The sequence below is a fragment of the Silene latifolia genome, chromosome 5 (genome assembly GCF_048544455.1).
Source record: "Silene latifolia isolate original U9 population chromosome 5, ASM4854445v1, whole genome shotgun sequence".
Classification (NCBI taxonomy): Eukaryota; Viridiplantae; Streptophyta; class Magnoliopsida; order Caryophyllales; family Caryophyllaceae; genus Silene; species Silene latifolia.
In genome coordinates this window covers 736,347-750,787 of record NC_133530.1, presented here as the reverse complement: position 1 = coordinate 750,787, position 14,441 = coordinate 736,347, and the positions used below count along the sequence as shown (strand labels likewise).

The following is a 14,441-nucleotide window of genomic DNA, read 5'->3' as shown; positions in this document are numbered from 1 at the left end:
GGAGGTGTCCAAATAGCTGTGGACACCCCAACGCATGTTTTCACCTAATGAGAAACCATCAAGCCTTCGATCAAAGCGAAATTTTCCCATCAGTTATCTACCAAGATACCGACGCCGGCTCACACTGTCATACCGACAAGAGCGGCAGTCGTTGCGAAGACATTAGCGCCGTCGCAGTCACCCCAAGTAGTAGACGCCACGGCAGTCACCCCAAGAGGTAGACTCCGTCGCAGTCACTCCAAGTGGTAGACGCCACGTAACACGCTACCAAGATACCGACGCCGGCTCACACTGTCATACCGACAAGAGCGGCAGTCGTTGCGAAGACATTAGCGCCGTCGCAGTCACCCCAAGTAGTAGACGCCACGGCAGTCACCCCAAGAGGTAGACTCCGTCGCAGTCACTCCAAGTGGTAGACGCCACGTAACACGCTACCAAGATACCGACGCCGCCACACTGTCATACCGACAAGAGCGGCAGATCGTTGCGAAGACATTAGCGCTGTCGCAGTCACCCCAAGTAGTAGACGCCACTAGCCACCCCAAGAGGTAGACTCCGTCGCAGTCACTCCAAGTGGTAGACGCCACGTAACACGCTACCAAGATACCGACGCCGGCTCACACTGTCATACCGACAAGAGCGGCAAATCGTTGCGAAGACATTAGCGCCGTCGCAGTCACCCCAAGTAGTAGACGCCACGGCAGCCACCCCAAGAGGTAGACTCCGTCGCAGTCACTCCAAGTGGTAGACGCCACGTAACACGCTACCAAGATACCGACGCCGGCTCACACCGTCATACCGACAAGAGCGGCAATGCTCGTTGAAGACATTAGCGCCGTCGCAGCACCCCAGTAGTAGACGCCACTAGCAGCCACCCCAAGAGGTAGACTCCGTCGCAGTCACTCCAAGTGGTAGACGCCACGTAACACGCTACCAAGATACCGACGCCGGCTCACACTGTCATACCGACAAGAGCGGCAGTCGTTGCTGAAGACATTAGCGCCGTCGCAGCACACCCCAAGTAGTAGACGCCACGGCAGCCACCCCAAGAGGTAGACTCCGTCGCAGTCACTCCAAGTGGTAGACGCCACGTAACACGCTACCAAGATACCGACGCTCACCACACTGTCATACCGACAAGAGCGGCAGTCGTTGCGAAGACATTAGCGCCGTCGCAGTCACCCCAAGTAGTAGACGCCACTAGCACCCCAAGAGGTAGACTCCGTCGCAGTCACTCCAAGTGGTAGACGCCACGTAACACGCTACCAAGATACCGACGCCGGCTCACACTCATATACCGACAAGAGCGGCAGCCGTTGCGAAGACATTAGCGCCGTCGCAGTCACCCCAAGTAGTAGACGCCACTAGCCACCCCAAGAGGTAGACTCCGTCGCAGTCACTCCAAGTGGTAGACGCCACGTAACACGCTACCAAGATACCGACGCGCTCACACCGTCATACCGACAAGAGCGGCGATCGTTGCGAAGACATTAGCGCCGTCGCAGTCACCCCAAGTAGTAGACGCCACGGCAGTCACCCCAAGAGGTAGACTCCGTCGCAGTCACTCCAAGTGGTAGACGCCACGTAACACGCTACCAAGATACCGACGCCGGTTCACACTGTCATACCGACAAGAGCGGCAGTCGTTGCGAAGACATTAGCACCGTCGCAGTCACCCCAAGTAGTAGACGCCACGGCAGTCACCCCAAGAGGTAGACTCCGTCGCAGTCACTCCAAGTGGTAGACGCCACGTAACACGCTATTAAGAACCAACGCCGGCTTCCCCGGTCAATCCAACAAGAGCCATCGCACATTACACTCGCAAAAACATTCAAAGTGTCGTGGAAGCGTTGAAACACAGTTGAGATACGTACTCAAAAACGGCCCCGGCAAAGCCGAGGCGAAAACAAGAAGGGCGCTCAATTAAGAATACAGGAAGACAACTCTGATAGAGATGAGATGAAGACCACGGCCAGGCCGCAGGCGAAAGAAACGAATTATTTATTAGAAGATAAGTTACAAGATTTACAAGTGAGAAGAATACAGATGACGGTCGTCCCCGCGGGGATAATCCGAGACACAACCTACTAAAAGTTGTACAAAAAGCAAAGGCTACAGTTATACCAAGAGATAGCGGGAAGGAAGAGCTGAGTAATTGGCCCACGGACAGCTGAAACTGATCAGCTGTAAACTTGTCTCATCAAGCAGTACATGTTAGTGAGGAGCTGAAACAGATCTGCTGTGAACTTGCTCTCTTAGGCCTGCTGCTGCCTGCCATCAGTATCGGCGACCGCATCTTCCCCAGTAGGCAACCCAGCAGCTTCTCTAGCAGCCTCAGCCTTGGCCTCGGCATCCTCAGCTGCCCTCATCCTTTCGGCCTCCTCCTTAGCCGCTCTAGCCCTCTCAGCAAGAGCCGCTTTCTCCGCGGCCGCCTCCCTCTCCATCTTCGCCTTCGCCGCCTCTTTGGCCGCCTCCACCGCGGCTTTCTCCTTAGCCGCGACTCGTCATCAAGCGAAGACGTCGAACTGTCCCACGGGAAGGAGCCATCAAGAGGGAAAAGCTCCCCGATAACTTCCCCTGGCAAGATCTTCGGCCAAGTCCGGAACTCGGCGCACGGTTTGGGGAGCGGGACGGTTTGGAGCATATCGACGTCCGCCTCCTTTTGCTTGATGATGGCCTCTTTGCCACGAATCGGCTCGGCTGGGCCTTAAACATGCCCCTGTATTGATCCTTCTGCTGAGACAGAGGTCGGCACGCTTCGAGCAAGGCTACATTCCTCCAAAGAGCGGCTTCGCGGCTTCGGTTGCCGCGCGCCTCGGCCTTAGCTCTCTCGGAAGGACCTCCTTTTCGGCGTCCTCCCGGAGCTTTCGCTCGGCCAAGAGCGCCTTCTCAAAGATCTCCCCGAGCTTCGCTCATTATGGAGACTCGGCTTCGCCGACGCCGCCACCGCTTAGTGGCATTACGCTCGAAACGGCTCGAGCAATGACCCTCTCCTGCTCCTTGAGGCGAGCCCCGGTAGCCACGTTCCACCTCGCCGACTCCTAATCGCTTTGTGCCTTCCTCTATAAGTTGGGAGACGGAAGCCTTCGGGGGGAGAACGGCGGTGGTACTTTGGCCACCACTGCGGGCTGGAGAAGGAAACCTTCAGGATGAAGAAGTGACGGTGGCGCCCGATCGCGAGCTGCGCGAGAGAGAAGCCCACCGCCCGCCGCCCAACTTGAGCGATGGCCGATCATGCGGGCGATCTGCGAAAATTCAATTAAAGCATCGGTATCAACCGACTTATCGGAACACCTAATGGCACGGCTAAGTTTAAGCCACGGGATAGACGGATACCATGCCTGGCCTTCTTGGCGGAGAAGGCACTTCCTTGCCCGGCGGCGAAGCCCCCTTTTACTCCTACGGATAAGGGGAGATCCCTCTCGCATCGAGTCCCCCTCATCAGGAATATCAACAATCTCCACCTTCTTAGGGGAGAGGACGGGAGTTGAAGCAAACCGCCGACGCCGTTTTCCGCGTCCGACGCACTACGCCGCTAATCACCCGGCTGCGCCTCCTCCTTGCTCAAGCCCTTCAGCCGCTTTCCACGAGGTCATTCGGCGACGTCCCGCGATCATGGGCCGAGCCTTGGGATGCAAGTTAGCAACGGTTTTGTCTTTATGCAGCCCCATTCTCCGAAGAAGATCCTCAGATAGGTCCGGTCCGAAGTGGTCTGCAGAAGAAACAAAGAATCAAGAAGAGGAAATAAATCGAAGTCCGAGAAAACAGGAGCATTGAGAGCGGTGACGGGCCTCACACCGACCCCACTCACCTGCGCCGGGGCCGGTATGAGGCCGACGTAGCAAAGTGGCTCATCCTGGAGAATGATCTGCGTCGGGGAATCCATCTTTTCGGCACCCCACTCTTGTCCACCTCGAAGAGCCTCATCGCCAACCTCTCATCCTCCTTCGGATGGACCTGCTGGCATCCATTTTCAGATGTTTCCGGGTGACCCATCTGTCATGCTCCGCCCTAGTCTCACACCGCAAATTAACCTGGTCTTTGGAAGGAAGGAGCGGGCGGCGGATGTCGTCCGGTACCTTAACGTACACCCACCGACCACCGCCAGTCCTTGCTAGAAGAGAGCTTGTCAACAGAGACGTAACCTTGCTCCGTTTGCACGCTGTACCACCCGACACGGCCAGAGATTGATGGTTTCAGATAATGAAGTCGACGGAATAAATTCACCGTCGAGCCTCTCCCTTGAAGAGACAAAGCCGAGATTTAAACCGATTATGGTTCTCATGGCCAACGGGTGCGATTGGGCAACGACAACGTTCATAGCCTTAATTATGGCCATAACATACCCATTCAGAGGAAACCGGAGACCATACTCCAAATGCCGCATGTACACACCGGTGTGGCCTGGCGGAGGACAACAGACGGATCGACCCTCCCCGGGGATGACAATTTCGTATCCACTACCGAAGAAAAAATGGCCCTCGAAAAGTTTCTCACCGGAACAACGGCAAGCTTATGGGACCAAACACGGTCAAGGCGAACCTTACAGGCATCACCGTGATCCATGACGTCTTGCCTCTCATTAGGACGAGGCCTTTCCTCCTCCTCACCAAAATCATCACCAAAATCACCGCAAGAATCTTCATCCTCCCATTCCTCCGAATCGAGGATCAACCTCGGAGAAGGAGACCTAGGACCCTCCGACACGGGCCCACTAGGTCCAAAGATCGGCGAGAAGACATGTTCACAACAAATTACTAGCAAAGAAAAGAAAAATTCGTTTGTTTACCTTCAAAGGAAAAAGTGCTAGCCGGATCAAAAACTCAAGATTGGAAGAAAAAAGAAGCCCTTCGATTTAGCAAGACGAAAATTTTGAAGAAAATTTGAGAAAATGAAATTAGTGACCAAAATCACGGAAAAACTGCCCTATTTATAGGGAAAAAGCCCATAATAAAGGGCCAATCGAGCACGACCCATGAAGCAACAACCAATCAACGAGCAAACACGTGTCGAGCATGCAACCACGGAATGTCAATCGTCGCAACGCTTAAACGTCAATCAATGCAACAGTGACCAAGCGTCTTCAACACGCCCGTTCACATCCCTTCAACTATTCATCTTCCTCAACAAATTCCTAGGTATCGGTCTCCGCCGCCACCGATCAACCAAGCTAGGAAGCACGGCGGGGCAATCAAAATCAACCGGCACTCTCAGCCTTGGTCACGGCCCGCGTCATATTCTTTTCCACATCGAGTGCCCTTTACGCATCCATGTGGAGGGGGGATATGGTATACGGCACGGCCTAGCAAGAGCCACGCCGATGCACAAGAAGAAGCCGATGCGAAAAAATTTCTAAAAATTACTTGTGCGAAATACATGCTCAACGTACATCGGAGCCCATACCACGGCATAGACTACGGCTGGGGGCAAATTGATGGGGCATATTCTGCACCGACCGACCAAGTCAACACACCGAGCAAGGTCAAAGATATCCACAAAGAAGTCAACGACTTAGATAGCCTAGCCGATGCATACCATCGGCACGCCACCGGTCTCGGCGTGACAACCTTCCGGTAGGGACACACATCCGCGTACTCATATCCAAGACCCCTCGGCGAGTCAACATTGTCCGCCGGCCGCCATAGGTCCCTCGGCCGAGGGGTAGATCGATCTTTTCACCGCTAGCCACTTGGCCACTTGGCCACTACGTGACAAAAGGTGAAAGTCTATAAATACTCCTCAACCTTCATTGAGGAAGGGATCTCAATTATAACCTAAATACACTATTCATCTGGTAATATCTCCCTTATCTCTCTACAATATATACCTAGCCAGGTTACACAGCTTGATCCTTAAGTTTACTGACTTGAGCGTCGGAGTGAGTACGCTTGGCACACAGCCAAGCCCTCAGTTCGTTCATTGTTGCAGGGAAGGCCGCGAGGGACGATAGAAGCAAGAAGGATTCAACTCAAGACATCGTACTACAAGCCACGGGTGGTAACTAATCACTGCTCTGGAATTATACCCGGAACAATAATAATGATGACATGGCTTGTTAAAATGCTATTAGAAGGGGAAATTGTGAATTTTGGTGCTTTGTCTAGCCTTTTTATTATATTTATAGATTATTACATAACATACTATGGAAATTGGAAACTAGTTAGGTCCAAAATGGAAATCCTACTATCCTAGAGATGATCGAGCATAGACAAGACTAAATAAAATATGGCATGGTTTGGGTGCGTATCAAGTATGAGTCATCAGAGATCAATTATTAGATGATAAAATTGTAAGAGAAATGTGATTGCTCATAATCAAAGGAGGAGTAATTTATTGTCACACACGCATAATATACACCATTATATGACACTTGCAATCTTGCATTCAGATCGAGTTGCTAATTTACAACTTACTAAGCAATTAAGCATATACGGACGGAGTACTCTATTTTAGTACGTACGTGAAAATTACTACACATGCATTGAGTGAGTACTATGCATAGAAATGATCTTAAGCTTGCATATGTGATATGCCTAGCTTGTTATTATTAAAATTAAAAATTAAGGTTGAGTCTCTCCAATTTGTAATCCAGACTCCACACAAGCATGACCACCCAAGTTCTCTGCCTTTTCTTGCTGCTCCAACGTCTCATACAAAGGAGCGTTCTTCGTCTCCGGCAGCCAAAAACTCACCAAACCACTTACCACCGCAACGCTCCCAAACACCATGAATGAGAACGTCGGGCTCAACCGTCCCACTGCCACCAACAAAGGTGCTACCGAAGCCCCCAACATCAATGCTTGTCTAAGCAACGACACCGCGAAATTCCTAACGTTTGTAGGGAACAACTCCACGGCATAAATGTACAAAACGTCGAAAGCCATCGAAACCGTCATAAATCCAATCCCTTCAAACACTAATTGAACCCAACTCCCAATTGCACCCCCTCTTCCCCTTGTAAATACCATGCACGTAAAACACGTCACCCCCGTCACGTACGCTGAGTACGAGTACAATGTACGACGTTCCGTACAACTTAACAACAAACTTCCTACTAAAACCGCGGGGATTTCCATCACCGCGTTGAGTAATTTGGGTCACCGCACATCCTCGCTCGGGCCCACTTACATTGCCATAGGCTCATGTTTGAGTAATTTGGGTCATTATTCGGGTTAGACAAGCTTGTATCGGATAATTGGAGGTTTTCTGGAAGCGATTTACCGTTCAATTTAGCAAATTTCGACAAAACTTGAAGAGATTCGTCTTTTCTACCTCGTACGAGAAGCCATCTAGGAGACTCGGACACAAAGGGCAGGACAATAACAGAGTAAATAAAGGGAAGTATAGAAGTGACTATATATAGTGATCTCCAAGAAGTACGAGTGTAATAGGCCATAATCGGAATAGAAAGGAAGCCGGCAGTGAAGAAGAAGAAGCCGTATTGGCCGACTTGACCACGCCATTTGCGACCAACGACCTCGGTCGCAAGTACTAAGCAGCAAATCCCTATGCCTGATCGGGCTAACCCATTTGCGAACCGAAACAAGGCGTAAACCCAAAGGTTTGGGGAAAGGGAGGTTAGGGAAGATGTGATTGCGGTTAATAGGCATGATAGAATTAAAGTCTTTTTTCTTCCAAGGATTGAATCTGCTAAACGTCCATAGATTCCTGACCCTGCATGCATGCATCGGAAATTAAGATTAAATTAAATAAAAAGAATATACTTGGTTACTTGGTATACTATGAATAAATGCGGTTATATTGAAACTCGGTATTATTGGATGACACTCTATCTATTGCCAAGTCGAATTTTTTTCTAAAATGGGGTTTAAAATCAAAGAAATAAACAAAATGGGGTTAGTTTCAAAGTTATTACCCAAAATGGGTCCACGTCAGCACCGAACCTAGCTTCGGATTCAAGTCGCTCTCCCCCTAAGCGACTATATTTTGGGTGACATGGAATTACGGTTGCTTTTAAGGACCAGTTATTTTAGCCCAAGTCGCTTAGGGGCCCAGCGACTTAGGCCCAAGTCGCTTGGGGGGGCAGCGACTTTAGTATTTTACAAAAAAAAAAAAAAAAAAAAAAATTGAAAAACGACCTTTATGAGAATCGAACCTGGGACTAGTGACATGAAAACTAATCTACAAACCATTGTAGCAAGCGAGAAGTCATGCCTCAATAAGCGCGGAAATTTATTTAATTTGATGGAATAATCACTTACTCGTGTTTACTATTTTCTATATAAGTATTTAAGCGCATTAAATTACAAGTAATTACAATTGGTGCAGTGGTTAGGAGGTGCATTGTTGGTGCTGTTGACACGGGTTCGATTCCCCTATCGCTACATTAGTAGCTTTTTATTTTTTTCCCCAAAAATAGAAGTCGCTTTGCGGGTGAGCGATTTGACCTCAAATCGTCGTCCGGCTGAGCGACTATAATCCGGAACCTAGCTTCACCAAAACCGAGCCTACGTGGACCCATTTTTGATAATTACTTTCAAACTCATCCTATTTCGTTAATTTATTTGATATTGCACCCCATTTTGGAAAAAAATTCGGCGTTTAGAGTATAACATAGATACTTAGGTCAAGTAACTTTCATCTTAAGCAAATTTTGTTAGGCCAATTGAAGACAAAGAACATGCAAATAATTATTTTAAATGATCTACGTAATAATTAGCAAGTACTAGTAAAAGGGTAAATCCAATGCCCAATTATCAATAATAGAGTATCAACATAAAATAATTATTGGAGAATTACTTGGTTCATCGTCAAACTAATTAATTATCAGGTAATTAAGTGTCCCATTTTGTATTCATATTCGTGTATTATCGAGTGAGTGTCCCATTTAATTTGTATGTTTTGGGCCTTTTGGCGTGATATCAACTTAATTAGGGCAGTAATAATAAAAAGTAATTTGAAGAGTGTAAGTTTCTCTGATCAATCTAAGATGGCAATAATCATCCTATGTTGTAATAAAGTTGCTTTTAATTAGCTTATAGTCACTATGAAAAGTAAGTCTATAATGGAATGGGCTATATAATAGTAAATAATTGAGTCAATAGGTAAGTTGAATTAGAAATTTAATTACAAGTTCCTGATGTCAGGTGACACCTAAAGTGTCCCCTAACCTATGCAATTAATTATGCTAATAGTCTGCTGCATGATGTATGTTGATGCAAGTTCAATTAATCAAGCTATCTATAAATAGGTTCCTAACCTTAAATTGCTAGCCATCAACTTTACATAAAGGTTTCTACTAATAACAACTTATCTAAGCACCTACTCAACGTACTCAAACAAAAGTAAACACACACAAAACTACGTACATTATGTATGTATGTATGTATATGTCTTGTATTTCAAAATGACAAAGAGTTTGCACCACTCACAAATGTTAATGTAATACTCATCTATGACCTTCACGATATATACTAATGTAAAAATTTATGAGTAATAAATCCTTTATCATGGGATTTAGAATGAAATTCGGGTAAAACGGTAAAGTCGTCGAATTGTTCAACGACTTTATTGAGCTGTAAACAATAATAATAAAAAAAAAAATAGTAATATAGCAAAGTCGTGAGTCGCCGATTTTGCTATAATACCTTTTTTTTTCTCACCTAAGTCACTAGGCGGCTAGGCCTACATGAACCTATTTTTAACAAATACTTGCCCATCAACACTATTTCAGTGGAAAAAAAATTCTCTAAACCCCATTTTGGAAAAAAGTATTACTCCCTCTGTCCTGGTCATTTGTTGTCTTTTTCCATTTTTAGGTGTCTCAGTCATTTGTTGTCCTTTCTATTTTAAGAATGAACTTAATTGATGAGTAATTTGATCATTCTCATTCAATTTGTTCCACTTGTCATTTAGTTATTGGCCTTTTCCTCTTTCCTTGGTCATTGTGCCAAAACGAAAGAATAACAATTGACCGGGACTGAGGGAGTATTATGGAGTATATTCTTTCAAAAGTTTAATTATGACGAGAATGTAAATCGATCATTTGAGTATGTAATAACGAATAATTGAGATATTAATATCCTCCCATTAATTTAAGTATCAATCTTTTGTTTTGAACTTTTGATGTCTTTTTAATAGTAGAAGGCATGCATTAGGCATGGAAAACAACTTCTCATGCATGCATGTATAGCGTGTGTACATATGTGCAGGCTGTGTATAGGCGTCCAAGCAAAGTCATACAAATTGTGAAATCAGTCCTTAGTCCTTACCTTTACCTAGTTTAGTGCAGTCCTTAACGGTACGTACAAAACTTGCAATCACAATTCACCCATACACGGTATAAATTTTAAGTTTAAGACGGATATTTTTGTCTTAAACAATAATCTGTGATGTAACGAGAACAAAATGAACAAACACATACCAATGAGGGATCCAAGGAAGAAGAAAGAAGCAGGAAGAGCAGCAAGAAACTTATGATCACAAATAAGACCCCATTCAGCTATAATCGAACTTTTATGACCTCCAATCCATTCCCAACTACCGGGTTTAAGCCCGCAAACTAAAGCTCCTCCTTTACCACTTTGTATACCATTACACCCATTAATACTCTTACATATCCATTTTTCAGGCTCAGCATCACTAAATATAGTGATTAAAGTACCTTGTGCATCAAATATCCATGCAAATGATACTAATATTACTTGTATTATTTGCGAAATTCCGAGTGAACCAACATGTTCTTCTATTACTTCATCTACTGTTAGCTCAATTATGTTTTTTGATGTTAATTCCTCTGTATTATTTTCTTGTTCCATTTTTTTTTTTTTTGATTATTTTAATTTTTCAGGTGTTTTCTGTTGTGTTTTTTTTTTTTTTGTTGGTTGTGGAGTTGTGTTGTAAGGTGTGGGTGCTATTTATATACACAAGTGTTAGTTGCTTTGCATGGTGTGACATGATTTTTTATTCTGTTTTTAATTTTGTTGTTGTTATTATGATTTAATTTTTTCTTTTTAAGGAAGTTACATTTGGATTCCCCTTTTTATTCGCATTTTGAGGCGTGCGTTCACCCATGGACGGTTCGAAAGAATGATTCATGTCAGCCGACCCCAAATCATTTTGGGATTAAGGCTCTGATGTTGTTGTTGTTGTTGAAGGAAGTTACATTTGGTACGCTATAGTAGTTTATTCGATCTTGTTAAACCGTACTACGTAGTGATTTGTGTACATGCACTGAGCGTTTCACATTAAAGTGATTAGAACAATGAGATCAATGTACTTGAAACTTTAACCATGACGTTCAAGCTTGTAATCCATAATCCATTAGTAAACTCAACTCCATCAATAATGTCATCGTCGCACTCATATAAATATTATTATATTAATATTATAACAATTATACGGAGTATTATATTAATGTTTCAGTTAATATAAGTGTTGATATTAAAACTTGGTAATTTCATTTACAAGATGAATTATCTTAGATAGGGATATGAGTGAATTCTTTTTAAAATCGTACATACCATTATCTTTATTGGTTGCATGCGAGTTTAGGGTTTAACGTATTTAGTCATATCATATTATGAGTACCCAATAATTAATTAGTGGAAATAGATATATATTAGCTATAGCTCAAATAAGTGAACTAGCGAAAGTGGATGAGTGGATCGTTTGTTATGTACAATTGTACATTGCCATATCTTGTACGGGTATATTACTCCATTACAGTGATTGTCGCTTAAAAGTATCGCCAATTATTGTACGTACTTACCAAATCTGATGAAAAACAAATGTGGTATAGATAGGTAGCATTGGTGTCGAGGGGGATCGGACTAGCTAATAGAAGTTGTAGCTAGATTGTAAACTCAAGGTGGAGAAATAAGTTATCCAAGACGCAATTATATCCAACAAATAAAGTGCATATTATATATTCTTGCAAACTACTCCGTATAATATCAAAGTATCAATACTCTAAAGAGTGGCTAGAACAAGTGCAAGTGTTTGTTGATATAGAATGTTGTTGCTTTAAGTGATATTAAGTGTGAATTTTGTTTCTCCATTGTTTGGGTGAAATAAGATAATCGGAATATACCATAACTAGTTATTAGACCTATACAACGCAATCAACTTATTATTAGATCAAAATATAGTGCGGAGTATCATATACTCATAAGGAAAATGCACATTATGATCTGAGTCGTATCTATATGCTTCTAAACATTACGGAGTAATTTTTCTAAACAAAGTAATGTGTAAATATTGCAAAGATGGTCTACTAGGTTACTATTACTCCGTACTAGTTAATTGGTTTAACAATAAACATGCATCTAGAAAATGTTGTACTACTAATTTCAATTCTTATTATTGTTTTTATTTTATTTTATTATGTAGGCTATTTTAGTGGTGGAGATTTACTCCCAACATTGTCGGGACTTGGGAAGCAGTAGTAAAATTTGTAAAAGTAACAGTTTATTAGGTTTTCCTTGGTGCAGAGATTACAACTACATGCACGACGACGAGATTACATTGGTGGGAAGGATTAGTTCGTTGAGCACTATGATCAATAATGGGACAAAACGCCAAACTTAATGTTTCCTTGTTTAATTTGTACTCCCTCCGTCCCGGTCAATTGTTATCTTTTCGTTTTGGCACAAAGACCAAGAAAAGAGGAGAAGACCAATAACTAAATGACAAGTGGAACAAATTGAATGAGAATGATCAAATTACTCTTCAAGTTTATTCTTAAAATAGAAAGGACAACAAATGACTGAGACACCCCAATATGAAAAAGGACAACAAATGACCGGGACAGAGGGAGTACTTGGATAAGCCTTCACGTAACCAAACGCATGAAATGACCTCAGCATAATGTAATTAATTAGGAAAAATAATACACAATTTCTTCTTATTTAGTGGACGTGAATACGTGATTAATTGATGCTTAGTGTACGTAAAGAATTTAACTCGAAAAACCGGCTAAAATGTTACTAAGCCTACAAGTGATGGTTAAAAAGTGATAATTTAACTACTTTAACTATCAAATATATCTACATGCATCAATCAGATCGAGCAAGTTTATAAAGAAATGAGTGTTATATCATCGTAAAATTTTGATACTACTTTATTCTTAACCACTCATATCTATCAACTTAGGTACTGAAGAATTGATAATACTTTAATTTGCTTTAATTTGGTGTAGAAGAAGTTAAAGCAAAAGGAAGGCATATTATGAAGGTGGCAATTATAATAATTGAGTTGATGACTTGCAAGATATAAGGAACATACATACACTGATCAAAGATGCATATAATGTATGCATAGTTAGTTAGTTTGATTAGGAGTATGTGGCTAGGAGATAGATAAGCACATAGATAGATACACATTCAGCTACCACTCTAGTACTCTTACCATTAAATCATACAACAATGCCATGATTATGGAGTATTTAATTATAATTACCACTTTCAAGTTGGATCTATTGATAATGGCAGTGCTTAAGTGGATTTGCTAATAATGCTTGTGTACGTCCATTAATTTCTTCAATATAATTGCCATACTATTTACAAGTGCTCCTTGACGCATTTCTCAAATCAATATGTCGCTCTTTGTTTCTTTATAACTCATCCAATCACATATACAGCTTAACAGCTGCTACCAACATCTCATTTTATTTATATATATTTCCTTCTACTCATTTCTTAGGAGAGATTAGGCCATTTTCCATGCATCACACTTAATAACTTCAATTATAAGCTTATTTTATGTCATCCTTAAATAAATGAATGGATCATGACTTGCATGCTATGTTACACGGAGTAGCTCTTTGATTAATACACGAGATACTCACATATCACAAAATCTCCCTTATGATGGAGGGTATCCGTCGCAAACTTGCGACGGATACCATATCGTCTCACAAAAAACCCATAAGGGTGAGAGACAAAGCACATGGGGTGGATACTCACCTTGTCCCCTCTACCCATTTCCACTCACATATTACCCGTCGCAATATTCGACCCGTCTCAAGGGAGACCTACTGCTCACATATATATGTCCAATGTCCATAACCAACTTGATTTTAACCCTCACAACTTACTTATACAAGTTGGATGGACTAGACCAACAAAAATCATCCATCCATAAATATCGTCTCATATCAATTCAAGCTATCCATTTATATTAAAACTGTATGAAATCAATGAATTATGAGTTTGAACCAAAGTTTAAACAAATTACCGAGCAATGAATAAGTTTCAAATTTGGAAACTTGTGTCAATGTCCTAATGCAATCAATCAATACTATATATTAAATCCAGAAACCAAGGGACTTCAATGTAATTAAAGAAAGTTATACAAATTAATTATACTATATAGTTTTAAATCACTAACACCGTGTGATGGACCCAATTAAGGGATCTCAATGCAAATATTATATAGTTTGCGTTAAAATTAAATTATATAGAAGCTTGGTAATTTTCCTA

General features: G+C 42.9%; 1 protein-coding gene across 1 annotated transcript; it reads right to left on the bottom strand.

Moving 5' to 3' along the window:
• Nucleotides 1-6,287: 6,287 nt before the first annotated feature.
• Nucleotides 6,288-10,829, bottom strand: LOC141656274 (organic cation/carnitine transporter 1). Its single transcript, XM_074463103.1, is given in 3 exon segments — nucleotides 6,288-7,099; nucleotides 7,102-7,674; nucleotides 10,385-10,829. Coding segments are annotated over 3 exon segments (1,506 nt in total). The 5' UTR covers nucleotides 10,779-10,829; the 3' UTR covers nucleotides 6,288-6,560.
• Between the last annotated feature and the right edge of the window lie 3,612 nt (nucleotides 10,830-14,441).